We start from the raw sequence: 24,707 nt of genomic DNA, 5'->3' as shown, positions 1-24,707 counted from the left end.
ATCGGGAGCGGACGTGGTTTTCTCTGCCCCTGAGCGTCTACAGAAGCTGTGCAAACAGGTTAACACAGAAAATAACAAAAGGCACTCATGTTCTACCCAACATCGCAAACAATTTGTAACCTGTACTCATAACGTTGTCTATGCCATCCCACTTTCATGCAGAAGTACGTACATTGGTCAAACCGGCAGATGCATCAACGAGAGATTAAAGGAGCATCAATACAACGTCACTAAGGTAATCTCGGGCCATTTGGGTATTCACTGCCGAGATTGTTCCTGCAAGCCCATATTTGAAAGCACTTCCGTTCTGTATAAGGCTCATAGCAGGATGACGAGGGAGATTGTAGAGGCCTACGAGATAGCAAAATTAGAGCAAAAGTGCGTAAGCAAGCCTTCGGTGTCACTATCGGAAAAAGAGATACGATTCCTTGGTCTGTCTTTGTGACGATTGTACTACATGGTTTTTTCTTTTTTTTTTCCATTGTCTTGCACACGTGTCCGGTTCAACAAAATGTACCACTCAATGTTCTTTTTTTGCTATTACGTTTGTTTCCGCTCGCACGGTATATATTTATCGACGCGTGCGAAAATAAAATCTATAGTTGAAAGTGAAGCGCTGTGTCTGTGTATCTCTTTCTTTCTTCGTCCTCGTCCAGTCGCGCTTATACACTCTACCATGGATTCTAACCAACTAGCCCGCCAACGTGTTTTAACCAAGTCCTATACTTGTTACTCAAATTACTATACCAATCCAAGCCACTTCACGTCTGATCCGAAGCTAATCAGGGGGCTCAAGATTCAAAATGGCATCCTCCCTGACTCATAGCACTAATCCGTCACGGCAAATTTTGTTTGGAAAATCAAACTTCTGGCTTTATGTTGTCCGAAAAATCAGTCGCGAAAATGCATTAGCTCTAGAGAACACTGATGGTGCATTTATGAAGTCTGAAATATCCATCAAGTCCGAATGTTTGGAGTCCGAAAAATCGGTCGGCTACTGTATTCAGTGTGTGCTGTCTACTGAACATTGTTGAGGATCACAATAAAGCAGCTTTCAAGCCCTATAATGCCTCTCAACCCCTCAAGCCCTAAAGGGGTGTAAAGCTCGTATGAAGAGTTTACCCAAATCAGCGCAAATAATTGTAACCTCTGGCATTTACAGCATGTGCACAATTAATGAACACAGATGTAACCCACATTATGACATTAATAATGTAGGCAGATCTGCTAGCATTAATTACATGATCTTGTAAATTGAGAGGAGACACTTAGTATATGCAATAAAGTGGTTCCATTCTAGTGTCAATAAAATAGGCTGTCAAGAATAGTTTGACGTCGTCATGAGCGTGGCAGCTCGTGCCGTTTTGGATGCCACACCTACAATCAAGGCATTTCTTATAGTAAGGCTATTAAAACAACCACTATGTCTTCCTTTTGAAAACCACTCTACCGGCATTGCTTGGCATACTGCACTGCGACAGTGGATTTGCGTATTCTCAGGTTACACTGATGTGTGCTTTATACAATATAAACAATCTTACTACTTTCTGAATTTATTTTGTCATTCGATGTTTAACTGCAACTAAAGCATTACAACAGACTTAATTTCATACACACAAAATAGAAGGATGAAAAGCCAAATCAATTGCACGTTTGAGCAGCCCCGACATTTCTTTTTTCGCTTGCTTCAGAAATAAGAAAAATGTTTCTAACTTACGAGCTATCAGTGTTCGACATCAAACTTTCGGTGGCAAGAGGCATAATTTCGCTAACATAGTCTGCACTGCTGTGTCAGCAGACATGTAGTAATGCAATGTGCAATGTGCATACTGCACACCACAACAAAAGCTTGTAGATGTGACAACCAGAGCATAGAAGTGAACACGTGACATGGCCTGTGAGCACAAGTGCTATGTTGCTGTAGCATATCACCTGTTCTGTTGTGTAGAGGTACTGCTCCTTGGGCAGGTACTGAGCGTAGCCCAATCCCTTTCCACGTGGGATGATAGAAACCTTCAGAAGAGGGTCAGCATGTTCCAAGAACCAACCTGCTACCGCATGTCCTGCCTCGTGATAAGCCACTGTCTTCTTTTCTTCCGGCTGCAGCACATTGGTTTTCTTCTCCATTCCTTAAAAAATTGAATTAATAATAGTAGTAACACCGTATTTTTCAAACAGCCTTAAGTGGAAGCTTTAGCTCGAGATCAATGCCACTTTTCCTATACAAATACAAGCAATACGCAGAAATGCTTTTCTGAGACAACCACTGGACCAATTTTAATGAAAGAGGTTGCACTTGAGAGATAAGGTTGAATTCTAGCATCTCAAGGAAGCAACATTTTTTATTTTGGGTCTACAATTTTTTACTAATGTTGTTGAAGGTCGGCAAACTAAAAAAAAAAAATAGAAGCACGAAGTTCACAAATCGGTAACTCCGTGACAAAAACATTTCTGTAAACTGCATCTGCTAGGGCTCTAAAGCGCAGAAATATGATATATTAATTTACAGCTTACATTGAACTGCAACAGTGTTTACGAGGGTTTTGCAGAAGTCCTACCCACAAATTAGTGGTGTATTGCAGAGTGGTGTATAATACCTCAATTTTGCCCTCTTTAGATGTGTTATCAGGTGCAGTTTACAGATATCTGATATAATTTTTTATTGGTGAGCTACTGAGTTGTAAAGCTGATATGGAAGTTCTTCTTATATTTTGCAATTTCCAAGAATTTTTTTAAAAGCATTGATGGATGAAATAAGACATCTGCTTTAAAACACCCGCTTCCTACAGTCACTAGATTTTTAACTTTTCTTTAATATGGAACAGACCTCGTCGAAATCAGTGCTGTTGTTACCAAGAAAAACAATTTCTCTGTTGCCATGTATTTAGACCGGAGCTCCCAAGTGAAAGCTTCCTCGTAAAGGGCAACTAAGGCAATTTTTTTCCATGTCATGAAAACAGTTGTTTTAGATTTCCTTGCGTGTTCTGCCACATGTAAGATAGTTCAGTTTCCATAAACGTGCAGAAATCATTCAAAGAAAATATAATAAACTACATTGACAACGAAACCAGACGGGGCCACCCGAAGGGCCACTTTTTGTGACGTCACTGGTGATATTTGGTCATGCACACAATGGAAACAGGAGCAAGGGCATCCGCAAGAAGGGAGCAGGGGAGAAGAGGGGGGGGGCATCAAATGACACCCCCCCTCCTCCTCCAGGAATTTTCAGCCCGTGGGATTGAACAACATTGTGCACACGCAACTTGTGCACATAGCATACCTAGTTCAGGAATTAGGTTTGCACTTTTACTGTTCAATAATGTGTCAGATAGTGACTTCTGCATGAAAAGCCCCTGCAAACGAACCACTTTATACAATGAAGTTTTTCACTCTCTTCTCTCCTGTAATCAGTAGGCGCCTGTCTAGTGCGTCTCGCAAGAGGCAATGCAGTGGCACTCAGATCTATACATGCCAGGTATTCGTGTGCGCACCTGTGAGGTTGAGAGAGACGCAAGCAAGTTGTCTGTTCTCTTCAAAAACGCATTAACACTGATCCGTGAACAAAGATGGAGACCACGCAAATTTCCTTTCCCCCCCCTCATTAGCCGTTCTTAAGGCATCAGTCCTCATGGGTGCAGTCAGCAGAATCCTCTTTCTTTATCTCTTCCAGCAAGGATGAATCCACCTCGTATGCGGGAGGTACTGGTTTCAAATGTTCTTGTGCTCCAAGACTCCTCTCAGTGAAAAATAATAAAAAAATAGCAACAAGTTTGCTTTCAAAGGTAGCGTTGCTGCTGAACCAATTATGCTAGTGGATGAGTTGAATATGGTCTCTAATGGCAATAAGAGTTCTGCACATTTTGTTTAAGAGATCACAAGATGGCACTGCAAGAGTTACAGTTAAGCCTCAACATAAAAAAGCTATAAAAATCAGCTCTCTACTTCAGTGCATCGAAACTTCATTGTGTAATGGCCGTACGCATTTAATGACTGCACCCTTAAATTTTGGCCTAAACAATTCGCAAGAAAATCTATACCAGCGCATGGGCCACATTTCCCATTTATTAAGCACAGTTAAACCTCAATATAATGAAGCCGGTAAAATTTGCAATTTGCTTCGTTATGCTGATATTTCGTTGTATTGAAATTCAACCTTTTATGCAAGTGAGTACACTCGCCGATAGAGTTTTCTTACATAGAAAGGGGCCGCAGAATTTTCCGAATAATCGGACAATCGAAAAAAGCAAATCTGAATGAGAAAACAATTCCTTCAGATGAATTTGGGAGTCGGCGACGAATGATACGATTTCATGCCACATCAACAACATCTTCACATTGGCAGTACGAATTAAGTGTAGCCAGCCACACTTTCGCGTGCAATCCGCCCAAATGGCTGATCATGAAAAGCGGCAGCAGCGGAGAGCAAATGCTTGGTCTGCCGCTCCAATGGGTCACCGAAACTTTAGATTACGCAACCTCGAATACTAAACGCGTGGGAAGATATTTACATGATGCCACTCGGCATGCCCTCTTTGCACATGCGGCAGATTACTTCTAAAGCAGGGTGCGCAGCAGCGTATGCGCTCAGCTGCACTTACAGCCATGCTCAGCCACAGCCAAAACGCGCACCAGCTTGTTCCCCCACTCCGGCCCTAGTGCGTGCTTGATCGCATTACCGCGGGCTCGCTCCCCTCCCCCTTTCCCTTTGCCCACGCAGGAAGGCGGCACTCGTGAATCTACAGTCTTTCTTGTCTCACCCTCGCATGCTTTGACTCGCACCTAAAGCACACAGCGCATGGGTAGTGACAGGATCTTATTGCAGTTGGACTTTATAAGGAACATGATGTGGATCCACTTCGGTGGTCGCATGATTTGAGAGGTGCATTTGCAAACAGCCGCTTGTAATGCAAACCTTTGACCATCTGCATACGTGAAAGTTTCCATTTATTGGCTCTGTATTAGATTGCGATGGCAATGAAATTTCGTTATATTGGAGGTTCTATGTACAGTGCTCACGGAATGAAACGCGACAGCGAGTATTTGGTAGAACCCTGCATATGTGCAGAGAACTCGAGAGTACCATGTCATGTCACTAGGAATCTGGTCACCAAAGGTGACTCGGACTGCGCTCTAAGTGTACGCATCGAAATTACGTCGATGTGACACGAACTGCGGCCGGTGGAAACGAAAGTATGGGCATTAGTTAGCCCTAAATTGACGCGTTTCATTCCGTGAGCACTGTACATGGTGTTCTATGGACAAGAGGTAAAGAAAAGTTAAATACTTTGTAGGTAATATGTAATTTAATGTGCTTGATGCAAATATGTAATTAGTTTTTCTCTACATGAGAAAAATATACAATTTTTCCTGTTCCCGTGTTTCGGGATGACTGGCAGAAAATTTTTTGCAGTAAGAAATGTAAAAGATATGTGAAAATATTCCTGAATGCTCAAGGAGTGCAACAACCATCGTCTCATGTTTCTACCTCTGTTCTATCCAAAGTTACAAAAGTTCAAAGTTGTAACTTGACATGCAATATATATATTTTTTTACCTTCCTCAAAATTTCCACATGTTTCAAGGTGCAGAAATGTGCTATTGTAGACTTATTGGACTCCCTGGAAGCCTACCTATCAGATAAAGCAAAAATTATTCAAATTGGATGATTAGGCAAGTAACTATGCCTCCCAAAAAATTGCTGATTACCAAAAGAAAAGCGTGTTGAGAGAAGTGGAAAAATCTAGCCACCATGTGAAAAAAGTACTTTATTCTCCTGGATGCATGAAATTGTCATAGCCAATGGCTCAGAAGGCTCCAGGGGAACAATTTGAATCTGGATTTCCTCGTTGCCTCCGCTTTGCAGCTGCTTGAAAAGCTGCCGAGGACATTCGCTTTCTCTCCACACTAACAGCGCAACAACAGTCCTTTTCAGGGGGGACACTGCTATTGATATAATATTTCTTTTTTAATCAATATTAATGAAACTTTCCAACCTTGTTAAGATTTTTGTGCTGATTTCAAATATGTAATTATTTTTCCAATAGGCCATTTACTTCTGAAGATAAATGAAATTCATTGTTCATCATTTGCAGAAACGAGAGCAAGATACCTGCACTACAAAAATTCATATTGCCACATGCCTAGTACTAGAAAACATAAGGAACACAATGGTAGGAATTCTTTTCTGATATAACTAATATTAGTAACTCTATAGCAATTCGATATTTACTGTTCCACATGTGAGTTCCCTACTGTCTGATCTAAAGCAGAATTGAAAATTTTGAAAGTACAAATTCCAAGATCTGTTCCTACCATTGTGTACTTTGCACACTAAGATACAAGCCACAACAAAAATTATGGCTATACCTGCCTTGAAGGCAGAGATATCGCTGCCACAAATCAGCAAGTCAAAAATCGGTGTTTTGAGAAATTTTGCAGGAATGTAGTCGCTCTGACCACGGCCACCCAAATGTGGCAAAAACGTCGCTTAGCGCCGTTCGCCGATTCCCGGTGGCTTGCATCGCGCGCGCGGGAAGGTTACCATTCACGCGGGTCGAGCTCCACGCCGACGCGCTATCGCCGCAGCACACTCACGTGATAACTACCTTTATGGCGAGGCCATATTCCCGTTCGCTTTTGCCTACTGCGATGCTATCGCCGCACACCTTGCACTTGACAAAAGACATCAGTGCGTTCACGAATTTGCTACTGGCGATAGCAAAGCCTACCTCAGCGTCGACTGGGGCGGCTGCAACGCCGTCAGCGCGAGTGAGCAAATCCAACTTCCGCTTTGTTGCTGGCGTTGACGCAAGAACTTGAAGCTTTTTTTAGCATTCATCTCCCTCTGCAGCAAATCCGCACGCTGCAAGACTTTCGCAGTGTCACGTCGAACGCGGCCGCTGTCCGGAATACTCGTTGGTGAGCTGGCTAGGCCTACTTCGGCATCGTCCGCGACTTCGGCATTACTTGCAGTTGGTGGAGGACGACGGGCGGACGATTATCGATGTTCTCTGAAGGAATGGAACACTTTTGAAAGTTATAAGCTGATCACTTCTTCTTTTTGCCGAAGTTGTGCCTCGTGGCGAACTTTCCCGGTGGATTGGTCATCGTTCCGCATTTGTCACAAACCTACGGAACGCACCGTCGTGTCGCCTGCGGAATGGAGCAGACGACAGGAGCCTCGCGCAGCCACCCACAGCACACGTTTCTGATCACGCGCGCTAGTCGACGATGGGATCACGCGTTTGAACTCTTTCTTTTTTTCTTTTTTTTTTTTTCTTCCCGGATTTTAACGTCACCGGTGAGCAGGTGGAGTCACTTTTGGCGCGAAATTGAAAAACAAAGGCTCCTCTTTCCAACGAGACCAAGATGGCTGCGATCACGCGCGCAGTGTTGTGCCCGTACAACCAGCCCGGATTCCGAATCTACAAGATGCAGAAATTATCCTGCGAACGCCCTTTGGACAAACCCGGGGCTGCGCTGAAAGGCACGGCGCCCTAACGCTCCCTTGACAAGTCAAGATGCTGCACTGCCAGGCAGCGGCGTCCTGTGGAGGAGCATCAGCGAGCAACATGTCCAAACGTGCAACAAAGTGCTAGACAGCCCGGCGCCGTACTTCCTTTCCCCTGGAGGTCACCGCGCACGGCAAATTTGAAGCGGGTGGCCAGCGCGGTCACTGGTTGGACCTCTCGGACGACCGTCGAGTGCTGGCTTTGTATTGGGCCGTTTGAGTGACAATCGTTTCTCGGGGCTTTATAAGGCCCGCCGCCGCCGCCTGGAGAACGGGATCCACCGAACCACCGTGAGTCGAGTGCCGCTCTCGAGTCACTCTCGAGTGGAGTGAGATGTGTTACGTGTTGGAGTCTCGCCAGACGTCACCGCGCGGGAACAGTCGCGTTTGCTGTTAGCTCTCGGCCACTGTGCCGATCCGATCTTGTACTGTATAATGGCCTGTATATAGTGTATAAAGTGCCTTTTGTTATTCTCACCGACGCCTGACTCGGAGTCTTCGCTACCAACGCTCTGTCACGAAACGGGTGACGAGTGCTACGGGACCAACTCAAAACCGCAACAGTAGAAAAAGAGCTACGCGCCGCGATAAAAAGGGTTGTTTTTGTGCGAAATTCAGCTCACAGTGATGTTATACATTTATATTGCGGGCAGAATGCTCTTCCGCGAGATGTGAAACTTGGTGAATTAAAGGAATAGTAGCTGTAGGTATTGAAAATATTATTTTCAATAAATAGATTTTTCTTGCGATTTTTTCGCATCAAGGGCCGTGTCCCCCCTTTAAACTGTAGTACACACCTTGTCAATCTACAACCATGCAACACCTTGCACTATTTTTGAATGGTATCAATGGGGTGCATAAAGGCATATCGGCTGCTCCTTCAGTTGTTTCCCCAGTTGTTAGTCTGTTGGTAGCATCGGCGTCATCATGAAAACTGTTTCTCAGCACCCCTTGGCTTGCCTTGTCAGACTTTCCACCTGCACCACTTTATTGGCATCTTCCACTGTGCGTCACTGTGAACGTGTGGGCACTGCATAACGAGGCTTTTCTTATGTGTATGTTTCTGCAGTAATCTTTCAACAGTCCTGCACCACCAGAGGATTACACAAGAGTTATTGACTGCAACAAACCATTCGTGCTTTGTGTGAAACCTCCATTTCCTTTTTTTTTTTTTTTAATTCTTTCTTTTGAACATTATTTTTTTTTTCTTCCCCCTCCCCCACTACTCAGTGCACATGAACGAACTGCCTAGGAAAAGGTACAATATACTGTATATACTCAACTAACAGCCGCGCTCATATAAGAGCCACAACCCCAACTTGGCAGCTAAAAATTGAAAAAAAGGAATTGGAAGATGCCGAGCGAACAACTGAAGAGAGCATCACTGCAGCTTGGAAGCATGCTCTTGGATTCTGAGCACATGCTGTGCACTGTCTTCAGACATCGTTATGAAAAATTTTGACATCACAGCCATATCTAACGCCATAGAGGGCACTGAGGACAACTATCCATGAATTCATGAGCGTGCAGCCAAGCCAAACATGAGCAAAGGTGACAGCGACAGTGGTAAGGACTAGACGACCACGAGCTGCATGTTTGCTATTTTGCACAAACATTAGTGTTTGCTATTTTTGTACAAACGAATAACGGGTATTACGCATGGCCAGAAAAACTGGATTGAAATGCCAAGCCCCCGTGTAAGGGCCCCGTCAAGGTTGCTAAAAAAAGTGTGGTTCTTACACGAGTGCATACAGTAGATATATAATTGAGATTCATGGGCCTGTAAAAATCATCACAGTTGCCCTTCTTAATACGTGAAAAATTAAAAATTCTAAGCATAAGAAAAAAGCCACCAGAAACATTGCTTTTTAAATGCAAGACTTGTATTACTACTGGTAACTCAGTCACATGAAAGGACATGGCACGCTTATGTAATTTTCCTTAGTACAGTTAAACCTTGATACAACAAAGTCATTAAATTGACAATTTGCTTCATTACATTAAAATTTTGTTATACTGAGATTCGACCTTTTATGCAAAACAAGTAGACTTGCCCTGATCAATTTTTATTACAAGGAAGGGGCTGAAAAATTTTCTGGATTATTGGGCAAATGAAGCAAATCTGAATTAGAAAAAAATTCATTTTGTTGAATTTGAGAGTCGGAGACGAAAGGTATGGTTTCATGCCATGTCGACAATATCTTTACATAGTGGGATGACGCTATCATGAAAAGTGTCAGTAGCGAATGCTTCGTCTGCCTCTCGCTTCAATACGTCTCCAGAATTCAAGATTATGCAACCTCCAGTACCAAACGTGCGGGAAGACAGCACACATGATGCGATGCCATCTCGATATGTCTACTCTTTGCACACACGGCAGGTCACCGCTAAAACAGGGCATGCAGGCTGCGCCAGAAAAGGAGAGAGGGAGAGTGATTGTAGAAAGGAAGATGGCGCTCTTTTCTACAGAACAAAAGAAAAGGAACCTGCCCCCCTAACTACCCCTTATGCGTGCTTGATCGCGTTACCGTGAGCTTCCCTCCACCTTATCCCCTTGTTCACGTGGAAAGACAGCACTCATCAAGCCACCATATTTCTCGGCTCACTGTCACACACTTCCACTTGCACCTAAAGCATACAGCACACAGGGCACAATAGGATCTTATCACGCTTGGACTTGGATCGGGAACATGACACTGCTCCACTGCAGCCATTGCTCTCGATCACGCAGCAGTGATTTGAAAGGTGTGTTCAAGAGCAGCCCCTTGTAATTCAACCCTTTGAATATCTCCAAGATCCCCAGAAGTTTTAATTTATTGTCTCGGTATTCCTTCGCAGTGGCAGTGAAACTTCATTATATTGAAATTGTCTACACACATTTCGTTATACTGCAGTTCTAAATACATGCTGTTCTATGGACAAGAAGGTATAAAGAGTTAAAATACTTTCTTATATTGACATTTTTGTTGTATTGAGGTTTAACTGTATAGCTAACAAGTGGAAATATCAGATAACAAATCATTGCTTAAGTAGACATAGAAAAAGGACGCCCAAATCGATAAATACACAGAATGAAGACAAGATATTGCTTATGTGAACCTTACCAGCAACAACTCGTTCTATAGCCTGCTCAAAATGCGTCATGTTGATGCTATCATTGAGATCGCGAGCTGCTATGAGGGCAGCTTCATTGCAGACATTGGCAATCTCAGCTCCTGCATCACAAAAGACACAAATCAAAAGCCTCATCAAGTGAAACGCTGCCCAAACTGCACCCCACTGAGTAAATCACAGCATACTTTGTAACTTCACGCCACGAAATCAGATAACTGCAAATACCTGTAAATCCAGGCGTAAGAGCAGCCATTTTCCGGGCAAGCTCCATCTTGTCCAACAGTGTCTTCAGTGGCTTTAAGTGAACTTTAAATATTGATGCACTGAAAAGCAAAGTTAATTTCATTTTATTTTATTGAGCTCAAAGGCCCCAAGTAGGGGTTGGTTTACACTTAAAATAACAACTCAATCAACACAGAGGGTGCACTTCAAACAATGAAACACATTTTTAAAAGTGAACACACAGAACCTAGTTTCCAAGACTCAAAGTTTCCAAGACTCAACTGTCATTACAATGAGAAAATAGTACAGTCAAACCTTATTATAACGAAACAAGAGATAACGAAATAATGGATGTAACAAAGTAAAATTCCCCTTGAAATCAACAGAGATTTATAGTGCAATACATTCAATAATGGATATAATGAAGTAATTCTGGCTTCCCCTTGAACTTTGTTATAACGAGGTTTTACTGTATATGCAAGACAGAGAAAATGGAGTTTCAACAATGCTACTTTCATCCATGAGAAGACATACCATACCATACCAGTCATACCATCTCCACGTTTGATGAGTGTTGTTTAACAGTGGATTGCTAATCTGTACAATGTCATTAGGCATAGAATTCCAGTCTTGATCAGTACAGATTTTAAAAAATTTAGACAATGTAACAACACCTGGACGTCCATATGACATCACGACCCCAGTTGTAGAGTGCCCACCTCGTCTACAAGAGGTTATGGGTTTGATTCCCACCACCACCGTGAACTCACTGGTTCAAATGTACACAAGTGCACCTCAGCCTGGCATTCGGCTTCCTTCAGGGGTGATACATTTGGGAAAGGAGCCCGCGCCTTGAATTGCCGTTGAAACCCTTATGCGCACAACAAAAAGGAGGTTTGGGACGGTCCCATGGCGGCAATTTCCCATGTGGCACTCCAAATGCACCTAATGAGGTGGACACACCTACGCTTTGGAGACAAACGCCCCTGACCAGGCATTGAGGTCCCACAATGGCCAAGCACCAGGCCGAGAGTATGCTTGTACTATGTTACCGGTAGGTACCGAGCAGCAGCACCTGCCTCCCACAGTCATGGTGGATGCTCTTCAACAAGGCCAACTGTGGTTGGACAAGAGGTACCCAGAGACAACTGGAAATCTCTACTGGGCCCCCTTTCAAGAAGTGAACCCCCATGAGAGCAGAGCACCAGACCAGGGAAGATTTCTACTCATTAGAAAAAAAAACGGTGGGTTTCTGGTGAACTCAGTACATACCGCATACGAGGCGGATTATCTACCGCTAGGCCACCGTGACTGCTGCAGTGGCCTAGGATGCATTGGCCAGGTGGACTGTGGATGCACTGTGGAATGCATCCACAATGCATTCTTGCTGCAATTGGAGAAGTGTGGCACAGTGTGGCAAAAGTAATACTTCATGATAAGAAACAAGGATACTTAAGTGAAAGTCAGGAAGTCTTTGGGCGAAGAAGGGAAAGGAAGGAAGGCTTCTTTGAGTTCAGTCACACTACTAAATTACAAAAATGTTGAATATGTGAAGCGAACCGCATGGCTTTAAACAGTTTCTGTTGCATCGAAAAGGTATTTCTGATGGGGGTAGCAGTTTAGTCATGTATATGCTAGATTTAGTATACACTGTAGGGAGCTTAGTGGGTTACTTTCTAAAAGTTAATTAATGTTAATACTTTGAGGGTCAATGCCATAAATACATGGTGCCACATACAAGTCCCAAATGGCCAATGCTGTATATCTACAGAGCTGTCTGTATATCTGAAAAAAAAAAAAAATTTCACATCCTTGTTGTCCAGCAAGTGCTGCCCCACTGTGTGGATGCAAGAAATTTTAAGCATGAAATGCTGTTAGCTCCTACTGTCGGCGACCTTCAAGTGACCTTGAGCCAAAAGCCAGAGCCGTTATCCGGGCACTAAAATGAGAACATCTGGGCAAGTTGCAAGGACAAACCGAGATCACCTGGGCAACTAGCCAAACATTAAAAAATGTGGCCTCTGGCCCCCAACCCATAGAGTTTCTAAATAAATACCCTAGCGGGAAATGTGGCGCTAGTGTCTACGGGGGCTCTCCTGAGCGTTGCCTCAACCTACATGGGAATGATGGGAAGTACAGGCTTCGGATTGACTTCGGTCTTTAGACTAGCGGCGTTTGCTTGCGGTACAGCAAACGAAGCTATACTCAAATATGGTCGAGTAATATATAATTTTTTTTCTGCAGTGTGTTATATAAACAGTTTACTATGGTTTACACCAGGACACACCAGGGTATGCATTCTTGGGCAATTCTGTTTCTGATTTAACGCCAGAGAATAATTATTTATTTTTACAACAGCAATAACAACCGTGCAGGTACTTATATATAAATACTCATCAAGTATTTATGGAAATAAAAATTTTGTATTGTGAGAAAGTGTTACGCTCTTGAGAGGAATGCTACAAGTGTTGTCTGCTACGACGCCTGCTCGCTGCGAACGCGAGACTTTTCTTGCAAACGACAGGCACTTGCCAACTCTCGCTCTTTCAAAAGGCTGCGTCGGCTGTCACGATTGCTGAAAGTCTTCAAATACTTTTAAACATATCTGCTGCAGAGCTAGCAGGGATGCTTGAGGCCTCCTACGAGTATGCTTAATTTTATTTTATGTTGACGTACCGCTTCCGAAGCGTTACAGCATGGCTTTGCACTAACCCAGTTTGCGACACTAGACTACAGCCAGGAAGCAGCAACCTTTCCTACCACAAGTAAGTTTGTGTTTTCAAAGTCCTAAAACACGCATTTCAATGAGCACATAAACGAGAAATGCATAATGAAGCCATCAATAAAGTTTGAATGTCAAGCCACTAGAAGTACAGCTGTCTATGTCTTGTATCAGTAGTGCCTTCTTTTTCCTATTCTGAAGTTTCATAAAGCATGTAAGGCTACAGCGCCAACCTGACACACTTAACAAACCAAGATCCAAACACTCAAAACATGTTATTTCAACGTTTACGATGCCGTCGCTTTCTCGTCAGGGCTTCGACACCACACCGCGACACAAACATCATCCTAGCCACTGGCCTAGTGTGCTATCGCCACTTCGAGCAACAGAACAAAGGCAGAGAGCTTTGCGTTGCACTGTCCCACTGCAGGTTACAGCAAGTGCGCTTGGAGCGAAACCAAAACTGCCAAAAAATACTTGTAGACTAGTTTGCCAGTCAACAGAATGCCAATCCATAGCCTGTACTTCCCATCATTCAAATGATGGTTGAACAATCCCAGCGTCAGACTTCCCTCTAGTTATACTAATATGAAACTCTATACCCCCAACCCTTTGTACAGGACCACATTACAAAAGCTAGTTACTGCCCAAACAAGTTACAAAAGATATTGCTTCAGAGTCCTTGCTGATGTTTGTTCACAATATCACTCAAGCTGTAACTTCTAGTACGCTGAAGCTTTATTTGTGAACTCCAATAGGCAACGTTCAAAACACAGATACAGGACTTCATACACTTCATTGTCATCTTTTCCCGTAAGCACTGAACGCCAGCGGTTCGCGAGTTCTGCGGCGCAGGTTTTGCATTGCCTCGAGAGATGGCGTGGCACTGGGTGGCACCTCCTTCAGGTGCTTCTACCCACCGCGATGGCTAAGCGATTATGGTGTTGCGCTGCTAAGCATGAGGTCGCGGAATCAAATCCCAACCACGGCGGCCGCATTTCAATGGAGGCGAAATGCAAGAATGTCCGCGGCCCGTGCTGTGGGGGCACATTAGAGATCCCCTCGTGGTCAAATTTAATCTGGAGTCCCCCATTACGGCGTGCCTCTTAATCAAACTGTGGTTTTGGCACATAAAACCCCACAATTCAATTCATTCTCCTTCTAGCTGGGCCAGTGCGCTCCGTCTCCCTCACGTCTTTCACTGCCTATGTGGCCTTCAGCCAGTTTTCTCCTATTAGCTGGACAGCATCCACATGGACCAGTACACAGTATGACGTGGTGTAGTGCAGTGTGGTGGGGTGGGCCGCTGCGAACATGCACTACACCCATTTTAAGATTGTGGCTAGTATCACCTCCAACCAACCTGCTTTGCCGGTTGCCATTTCATGCTTACATCTACTCTCAATTATGAGAGAGCCAGCAATTTTTTTGTTTTACTCTGTAGTCTCTTGGTTTTCATTCCATGGCTTCTTTATGCTGGTGCTTCAGCGACCACTCACGCATCCATGCGTGCCAGGGCGCACGACGGTTAGTTTTGGTTTTGTCTGGCAAGGTGTTTCTGTTTGCTGCGCTCATAAAAAGTTATGTCTATTGGATATCTTATCTCTAAAAGGGTCACCGCTAGATGCTCGCTCATCTGTTGCTCACAGAGGTGCAATTACATCTGTTCACATGAGGCCGCTGGTATATACAAACGATGCCACCATATCCAATCGATGCTGCGATGCCTGTGTTTCTTTTCACGGAACTTGGCTCATGAAAAGCAATTGCCCCTCATTGGCGAAAGAACAAAGGATTACTGTACGTTTTTGACTCGTTTGGTTATTCTGATGGTTATTCTGATGCGCACTGGTTTCTCTGCTGCAAGTGAGTCAAGCGGCAATTCCTTCGATGCGGACTACTTACTACCCAAGTGCCGAATCAGAATATACATATTTCAGTGCACCTACTTTTTTATTCTTATTATAAGTATTTATGGAAGCTCAGCTATACTCATGAATAAACAATGCATGTTTACCTACGGAAAACATTTTTTTGTCACTTTATGGTCACTATAAAAAAATTTTTCAGAAATATTTTCAGAAATATTTTAAATCTGTAATAAAAATTTGCGATCCTGGGAGGTCGCATGCATTTGGCAAAAAAATTGCCTCCTAGAGGGTTAAACAGTATTTCACAAGTCAAAATGAAAACATTCTTGCAGAAGAGATGACCCTTACCGTCCCTTGATGTCTGGAGCAGGGACAAAGATTTGCCGATCAAAGCGCCCGGGCCTTAACAAAGCCTGGTCAAGAATGTCCACTCTGTTTGTAGCAGCCAAAACGACGACATTTGTAGTTGTATTAAAACCTATTCCAGAAACAACAACAAAAAAACATCTATTCTTGATGGTTCCACAAAACTTTCTACAGATAGTTAAAATCGAGGTTTCTTTATTGTCAGTACATATTACATGAAGGTGAACTTCACATCAATCTAAAGTTACTCAAGTTCATGATAGATTTCGAGCAGCTAAATAAATGCATTGAAGAATAGTGCCATAGAAGCAACATACATGCAAGCACCAACATTTGTTCCAAGTTAAGTGGCTGATATGGAACCACCAGCCATCAACGCACGAGATGAAACAAGCGTGACATATGAGAATTAGACAAAATGTTCACAGCATGCATGCAATTTAGCATCTGTCGAGTACCGTGAAGCTCATCCAGTTACATGTAATGAGAGCTTTATTCTCTATAGAGTTTGCTTGCGCTGTACAATTCCGTCAAGAAAAGTTGCACTTCACATAAACTCAGAATAGACAATGCTCCGCACTACTCAACAATATTTCTTGAACAGGTGGAGTTTTTAAAGTTCTTTTTTTTTTAAGGTGACATTATGGACTGAGGTAATCATAATAGTATGCAAGCTCTATAAGCACAACTTATACAGTAAACCCTCTTTGCAACAAACGAAGTCATCAGGACAGAAAAATGACTTCATTATAAGTGTTATTTCTTTAAAATCAGCGAAGCTATAACATAATTACAGTAACATGGGAACATGAAAACTTTCTACTAATGCAATATTCCAAAGAAAGTGATTTCATTAAAATGATGGTTTACTGTATATTAAAAACAACTAAGCAGGAGCCCAAGAGCAAATTTTTTTTTTTTTAACTTGTCACAATACTTCATGCAGTAAGTGAATAACAACCTTACCTTGCACTAACTACACCATCAATTTTTACTGTCGATAGTGCTACAGAATTTCTTAGCACTAGCAAGGCCCACGCACTGATAGAGTGAAAAATATCGGTACCACAGCTGTTGTTTAGTAACAGAAATCAATCGTCACTTGCCATCCATTTCCACGAGCAGTTGGTTAAGTGTGTTCTCTTGCTCACTGTGGCCTCCAAAACTCCTACCACCTCGTTTGCGACCAACTGCGTCAATTTCATCTATGAAGAGAATGCAGGGGGCATTCTTCCGGGCCATAGAGAACATATCGCGCACCTATGAAGCAAACACAAGAGCTATATAAGTACCACTACCATTAATGCACAGTCCCCAATGACAAAAGGTTTTGCTCACATCAGTTTGTGTTAACCAAACGTGGAATAGATTGTGCACATGCAAGAGTAAATTCAAGATGTCTTGCTTGAGCAATGCGAAGGTTGGGGGATTGTTCCCCACCTGCGGCAAGTTGTTTTTTCATCCACTTTCATTTCCATTAATTTATTGTTTCTTTATTTCATTAAGCACAAGTAATCTCCCCTATGTTGTCCTTGGTGTCAGTGTTTGTTGGCTTCTTATGATATGACTAATAAAAATTGGGCCCCTCGGTTAACCCCCTTTCTTCTCATTTATTGCTTGAGCATAAAGTAATATGATTACAAAAGTACCTCAAGTACATTCCTATGTCAAGGAACCGGGCCTACGAGTTACACAAAGTACTAACAGCCTTTTACTGCTTCTGCAGCTGATGTTAAAGGGGCCCTGAACCACCCCTCAGGCTTGGTGAAATAACATAGTCCGCGGGTAGCATACACAGCTGTGAACATCTCAGCCAAGTTTGCTATCGTATGCGGTGCGTGGAGCTCGCAAGCGAATTGCGAAGTCACCTTTCTCTCAAATGCTCTCTTTTCAACAAAAGGCCCTGTCCTCACTCTCTTCTAGACAAACTATTTTGTCATCAAACATACTATTTCGTCCTTCCCTTAGACGGCTGCTATTGGCCGATAGCTGACATCAAAATGCAGTCGGCTAGATGGCGTAGATACCATGGTCGCTGCAGGGTGCCGCCACGAGTACACTGGCTAAGCGCACTGCGGCTTGCTGAGGACAACCGCATTTGGCTTAGGTTTAGCATGTTGTAGGCACCAAAGGCGGAAGTCGTGGCATCTACATTAACATCCAAAATGAAATTTGAACTGCGCGCCGTGGTGACATTTATAAGGCAGAGCATTGTGGGCACGTCCCACTGCGCTGTAGCCTTCACAGTGCAAGGTATTGAAGGAAGAACGGGAGCACAGCAGATGCCATGTTTGATTGCCAATAACTTTGCTTCTGCTTGAACACATTGAAGTATGTTTTGCGGCAAAGCATTTTTGAAATAGCCAATTTTCACTTCAAATGCCTTTCTCCACTTCGACAAAAAGTGGTTCAGGGCCCCTTTAATGCCTCAAAGCAGAATGCTTCCTATTAAATACAGTCAACTTCTGATAATTCAACCCTGATGGTCGGATTAAATTGATCGAGTTATCCGGCGGGTCAAATTAAACCAGATTCGCTGATTCATTTGGCAGCATTCGCCTGATACTATAACACGGCTCCAAATCAAACGCACAATCACTTTCTATGTGCCCAAAGCAGTAAACTAACATAGAAATGACACTGAGGTTCCCAAACAAAGTAGAAATCTAACACGCACCCGATTTTTAGCAAGAAAATTTGTTGCACAATGGCGGCCGGTTTACTATAGTCAGCTTTGCGACACAGTAATTTAAAATCAGCTTTGCTGCTCTACATCTGTGTTAAGGCCAACCTCCATGGAGCGAACTTTTACGGCGAATTTTCGGCAGTGGAAAATCCAGCCCAAAGTGCCTCCACATATTCTTCCATGCATGCAAGAGCGGGTGAACACTGCCAACCATGCCACTGACACAACCTGCGAGGAGTCATTGCAGCCAGACAAGCTCAGCTCGGGGACCGACAAAAGCCAACGGTGGTGCTACGAACTCATTGGCCCGCGCACCTGACCACTTCTGGTGATGACGTCTATTCAATGCATTCACTGTCCCCAAGCTCCCCCGAGGCAGACACCGCCACTAAAGGGGTCGCTATTAGGGTGACCATAGGGCTCCGGCACATGCATGCTGACTGGTCAAGTTCGGTTTGGCCGGGATCGAATTAACTGAACATGTGAATTAACCGAAGTCGAATTAATGGAAGTCTACTGTATTGTTTTTCTGATGGACTAGTTTTTTTCAGAAGTCAGCTGACCAATGGGCATTTTGACTGAATAAATGTAATAAGGAGTGAAAATAAACAGAGAAAGAATTATCACAGACAGTGAATAACTTAAAACTCACACGAGATGGGCCAACTCCAACAAACATCTCGAGGAACTCTGACCCCGAGACAGTAATGAATGGGACATTGGCTTCACCAGCTGTTGCTTTAGCTAGTAGAGTCTTGCCTGTGCCAGGAGGTCCCGTCAGAATGGCGCCCTGAAGCATGATACATAAGCACTTTTTTTTTTTCACAACTCAATCAGCCAGTAGCTACAGAAATGCTAGCATAAAAGCCTAAATCTTTTACCACTTCTTAAGAACATCCAGCATTAAGTCCCTCTACACCCTATCCTGACACAAAGCAGGAAGATAGCAAGAACAGGCACACAATATATGCAAGTGAGCACAGGCATCATCTGGTAGCCTATTTCTGAAGCAGGCACTGTAGCCATACTGATCATCATCACTTACCATTGGTACAGAAACCGTTATAAACATTTTGTTTCTAACTGTAGCAGTTGATGGCCCAACTGCCATATACAAACAGTTAAAACAGCCTTTGCAAGGAACCCCACTGTCCCTTGCAAGCACTCTTTGCAGGGAAACAATTTCCAATGCACAGGGTAAAAGTACCGCAAAAAGAGAGCATAGCAGAATTAGAAGTAGCATCTGTCTGATCCCAAAAACAAAAATCAAGTCAGTGACAGGTCAAGAATGCAGCAAGCAGTGCCGCACATCCACACAGGTAGAGGGAGTTTAACAAGGAGGTACTTTGTACAGGCGGTCATTGAAATCCCTCTCTTAATCCCCTATTCAAATGACCGATTTGTGCTGCGCATTCTCTCTTCTGTTCCCACACTTGTTGATTTTGGATTTTTTTACATGTGGTGCATGACCGCAACGAACTCACTGTTGCCGAACAACTAGGGAACTCCCTCTTCATACCAGTGGCATCCACAAGGGAACTATTATTTCTTGAAGCATGGAGGAAAGAAAGGGGAGGCATATCATGCTTTTTTTCCAGAGGAGCCTCCCCTGCAGCATTCTTGCCTTGCCACCAACCTATAGCTGACAACATTGAACAAAACACTACACGACACAGACATGGGGAAAAAAACAAGACACACTGAGCTAACTACAAGCAATTTACTGAAGGATGGAAGGATTTATTTAAAAAGTCGAGTTCAGACATAACTATCCCATTTAGAGCGAACTTTTGGCTACTATGATCACTTTTTCTACAGTCAAAGATGTTTTGTAAGGACTCTGTGAGAGGAGCTATCCACTTACAACTGCCACCAAGCACGTAAAGATTGTGGAGGGTGCATAACTGTTTTCTCAAGGGCACTCTGAAAGTATGCCAAGGAACCATCTGGCCTGGTATTCACAAATAACATACTGGATGCATGCCGAGCCACTGTATTGCGTTAGCTTGGAGAGGACATAACTATGGATCTATACATAAACTCAGTTGCATTTTCTGCTGTAGTTGCACAAGTTTCGCTTCGTAGATGAAGAAGTAAGGTGTTGAAATTGATCAACTCTTATGGTACTGAACCAGACATGTATACAGGATCTCTTCTGTGGCACTCCTGTGACTTTTTCTTTTCTTCTCGAAAGAGCCCTCAATGCGCCTCCACACATCAATGCGCCACACAACAATGAGCAACGAGCAGCACTGTTACACCTACACTGACCGAGGACAACGGTTACAACAAACAGAATAAACCATGGCAGTGCAATGTCTCAACGAGCCGGGAAGGGGGAAAGGCTGTATGGCATCTCCACAGTGTAAGTCGCACAAATGCAGCCAATCATAGCAGCACAGCAGCGCCTCACTTTTTTTCCTCTTTTATGATTATTTATTTCATTTATTTATTCTTTGTGGCTCGCTGAAGCACTACTGCAATTGTGATGTTGCAGAAGCAATTATGGCTGTATGGTGTGTCATCTTTCTTTTCTTTTTTTTACGAGTATTAGTGCTTGTGGACTGTCGGCACTTCCAAACAGTGTAGAACACTTTTTTTTTTTTCCCCCTCAGAGCTATTGAGCTCAGTCTGAGGCCAGCAGTACAGCACATGCACTTTATCTTCTTTTTCCATTCGTGCATGGATTATGAGGTCATAGGGTATATCAGTCCCACTTTTCATGGCAACTTTACTGCCTGGTGAATTGTAACAACTACAATTTAACTTTTCTGCATAGCTATGTCTCTAGACCTCATTAGAAAAGCCTGTTCAGTTTCTTTCATACTCATCAACAAGCTAGAACAGTCGCAGTAATCGTTTAGTTCTTATTTTTCCACTATGTTTCATTATTTCTTTCGCCTTTCTTCAAACCACCACAATGATAAATGGAGAAACTTTTAAGCAAAATTTATTTCATGCACTGGAATAAAAACAGAAGAAAAGCCCAAGCCTATTTCCCTCATATTTGTTCAATGAAAATGCTTGAAGACATCGTTTCCATGACAGCTGTATGCTTTTGTAATTTTGGTGAGGTAAGGCATTTGCATTTCGCATACCGACATCTACCGATTATAATACATTATCTATTTACAGCCAACGACCAATTTTTCAGACATGCCTGATTATTCAGACGCCCTTGAGGCCTCACCACGTACCCCATAGCGCCAATGTATAAGGACAGCTGAAATTTTGGATGCTGAAACCCTTCCCTGTACAATTCTTCTAACCTCCTAACATGACCACAGATCCGAAATGGCATTAAACGGTAGCGATTATGCTACTACCACTGCCATTTTAATTGTTTCACACGGCGATCCGCTGGCAGCCATAGTAGTTTTGCACTGTCATTAGGCCTAGCTCTTTCGACTTTCAGTATCAAGCCTCCTGCTGTTCGGTGCAGTATTTTTTCATTTAAAAGATTCGCCACTATCGGCAATGGCGGTCACTCTGCCTTCATCATCCTCACCAATGGTGTCGAAGTGCAGAATGCATGGCAAGGGTCTAAAGCATTGCCTAATGCCGGTTCCCGAAAGTCGGCTTCGCCGCAATAGAGGGGTGTTGCACGGTCAGCATGCGTAATATATTGGGGTGAAGCATACCAAGAGTGCAAAGGGGCCAGTGCCACATGACATAAAATGTGTTCAATTATACATGCGCGCACCAGCAGTATCCTGCCACAGTATGAGCACCTAGATGCCTAATAATTGCACTGGCAGGCCTTTAAATTTACTTTTCGGATGTTTTCACAGTCCCTAGGGGGTCCAAAAAATCGGACGTTGACTGTATTAGCCTCACACACACATCATAGCGCAATATACTAGAAATGTGTATCATTTGAGGCTAACCCAGGAGCATCTGTTTTCTGAGAACTGTTGTGATAATGGGCAGTTGCTGAATGATGAGTCATAATGATAAGTAATGAAAAGTCGCTGCCATATTGCTGCTGCCAAAATCTTCAGAGATCCAACAACATTCAGGTCAAATGTTCAAATTGCAACTATTGAGTTTGAAAAAGAAAAGGAGACATTCTGTTGTACACACAAGCAGACAGTAATTACATGTGCATTTTGCCTGCATAGGTCAGAAAGGTTGGACTGAACTAACCTACGAAAGGGGTACACGACTGAACTCTCATTTAAAAACCTAATCTACTACCTTTATGACAAACTAGGCTAAGGTTCTATACTTGCAAGAATCCATTTGCTCGCTCACTTCACATGAAACAAAATACTAAATAAGTACAAACTATACCTTTGGAATCTTGGCCCCAAGCTCAATATACTGCTGTGGATTCTTCAAGAAATTGACAAATTCCATAATCTCCACTTTTGCTTCTTCACAACCAGCAACATCTCTAAGTAGGGGCAAAGAAATCATAGCAGTAGCATGACCAAAACACAGCACAAGAAAGAAGTCTGCAACATTTTTCGCTTACAAGTTAATGTTGGACAAACACGCTCTCTACACACTACCAAACCTTTACAATAAAATATGTACAGGACTCCTCAATGTCTGTGAACAAAGGTGGCACTGCAAAAGCACTGGCAAGAATAATAGGAAGAAAGCAGGAAGGTGTATGCAGGCAATGCAGTTGCCCACATTTAACATGGCGAGTGCTCACACAAATTAATTCTGTGATGGGGATAAGACTAGGCAAAACAAAAGGGAAAATGTATTTCGGTAACATATACAAAGAGAAGCCAAGATGGCGGAACAACAACCACACAAGCACTTCTTCAATCCTTGTCTTCCTTCCCTTGCTTAAGCCTTCTCCAATGTACGGGAATGGCTTGTAACATATGACCCCTGCCAGTGGGAGTGCCGTCTCGGTGCTTAGGGAAGGGAAGGGTTGTTGTTGGAGAAGCAGGGCTTTAAACGAGCGACATGCATGATATCACTAGATGGTACAGACGATGACGAGCTACCGTCCGCCGGGGCGATCTCATACATGACTTCACTGAGCTGGTAGAGGGCCATATAAGGGGCAGAGTAGCGAGACAGAAGCTTCGAAGACAGGCCCACATGGTGGGATGGCGTCTAAAGAAGGACCAAAGAGCCTAGAGAGAAGTGAACGGGTTTGTGGTGGCTGTCATAGCAGGCCTTTTGGGATATCTGTGAGACAGAGAGACGATCCCGTGTAATCTGGCGAGCTGTTTGAGCCCGAGCAGCAGCATTGCGGATGTACTCTGTGGGAACATAGGTATCTGATGGCAGGAAAATCTCAAAGGGCAGCATAGGGTGGCAGCCAAACAACAGGTAGAAAGGAGAAAAGCCGGCGGTGTCGTGGCGGGAAGAGTTGTACGCGAATGCCATAAAAGGCAAAGTTCTGTCCCAATCACGATGATCTGCGGAAACGTATATAGCAAGCATTGCGGTCAGCTTGCGATTAAGACGTTCGGTGAGTCCATTTGCTAGTGGATGGTAGGCTGTGGTTAGCTTGTGACATGTGGAACACGAACGAAGGAAGTCATCTACAACTTTCGAAAGAAATGAACGACCCCAATCAGTAGGCAGCTGTCGTGGCGTGCCATGGTGGAGAATGATGTCATGAAGCAGAAAGTCTGCAACGTCAGTGGCACAGCTTGTCGGCAGTACCCAGGTGATGGCATACTGTGTGGTGTAGTCAGTGGCCACGGCAATCCACTTGTTCCCCGCAAAAGAAGTCGAGAATGGTCCAACCAGGTCTAGGCCCACGCGGTACAATGGGACAGTTGGGATCTTGATAGGCTGAAGCAGACCGGCGGGTAACAAGAACGGGCGCTTGCTACGCTGGCAGGACTCACAAGCAGCAACATACCGACATATAGATTGGTAAAGGCCTGGCCAGAAAAACACACCACACTCATTTGTATGTACGGGACATTCCAAGATGCCCAGCTGTTGGAGCACAATGTAACAGAGGGATGTAGGAAGTACAAGCAGAAAGTCTGAGCTGTCAGAGTTAGTATTGTGTCGGTAGAGAATACCATCCCGGAGCACAAACAGGTGGAGAGATGGGTCGTATTGGCGAAAGCGTAGCTGGTGGATTATGGAGCGCAAGTATGCATCACTCAGCTGTGCCTTCTGGATATCATTAAAGTCAGAAATAGCGAGGATGCACGCGTCGGCATCGTGGGAAGCGGAGTCTGGAGGATTCACTGGATGACGGGAGAGGCAGTCAGCATCCTGGTGCATT

The 24,707-nt window shown here is 43.7% G+C and overlaps 1 protein-coding gene across 2 annotated transcripts in view; it reads right to left on the bottom strand.

The window, feature by feature from the left end:
• The window catches only part of Afg3l2 (AFG3 like matrix AAA peptidase subunit 2), a 138,911-nt gene that overhangs the window by 36,151 nt on the left and 78,053 nt on the right, over positions 1–24,707 (bottom strand). For both annotated transcript variants that reach the window (XM_050193342.2, XM_050193343.2), the window contains exons 8-14: positions 22,784–22,886; positions 19,143–19,280; positions 16,911–17,064; positions 15,787–15,916; positions 10,849–10,946; positions 10,614–10,724; positions 1,933–2,129 (exon numbers count right to left, since the gene is read on the bottom strand). In XM_050193342.2, the coding sequence (XP_050049299.1) occupies positions 1,933–2,129; positions 10,614–10,724; positions 10,849–10,946; positions 15,787–15,916; positions 16,911–17,064; positions 19,143–19,280; positions 22,784–22,886 (931 nt within the window). The remainder of the gene's footprint in view (positions 1–1,932; positions 2,130–10,613; positions 10,725–10,848; positions 10,947–15,786; positions 15,917–16,910; positions 17,065–19,142; positions 19,281–22,783; positions 22,887–24,707) is intronic.

This window comes from Dermacentor andersoni, chromosome 1 (assembly GCF_023375885.2).
Source record: "Dermacentor andersoni chromosome 1, qqDerAnde1_hic_scaffold, whole genome shotgun sequence".
Classification (NCBI taxonomy): domain Eukaryota; kingdom Metazoa; phylum Arthropoda; class Arachnida; order Ixodida; family Ixodidae; genus Dermacentor; species Dermacentor andersoni.
This window is presented reverse-complemented; position numbering and strand designations above follow the sequence as displayed.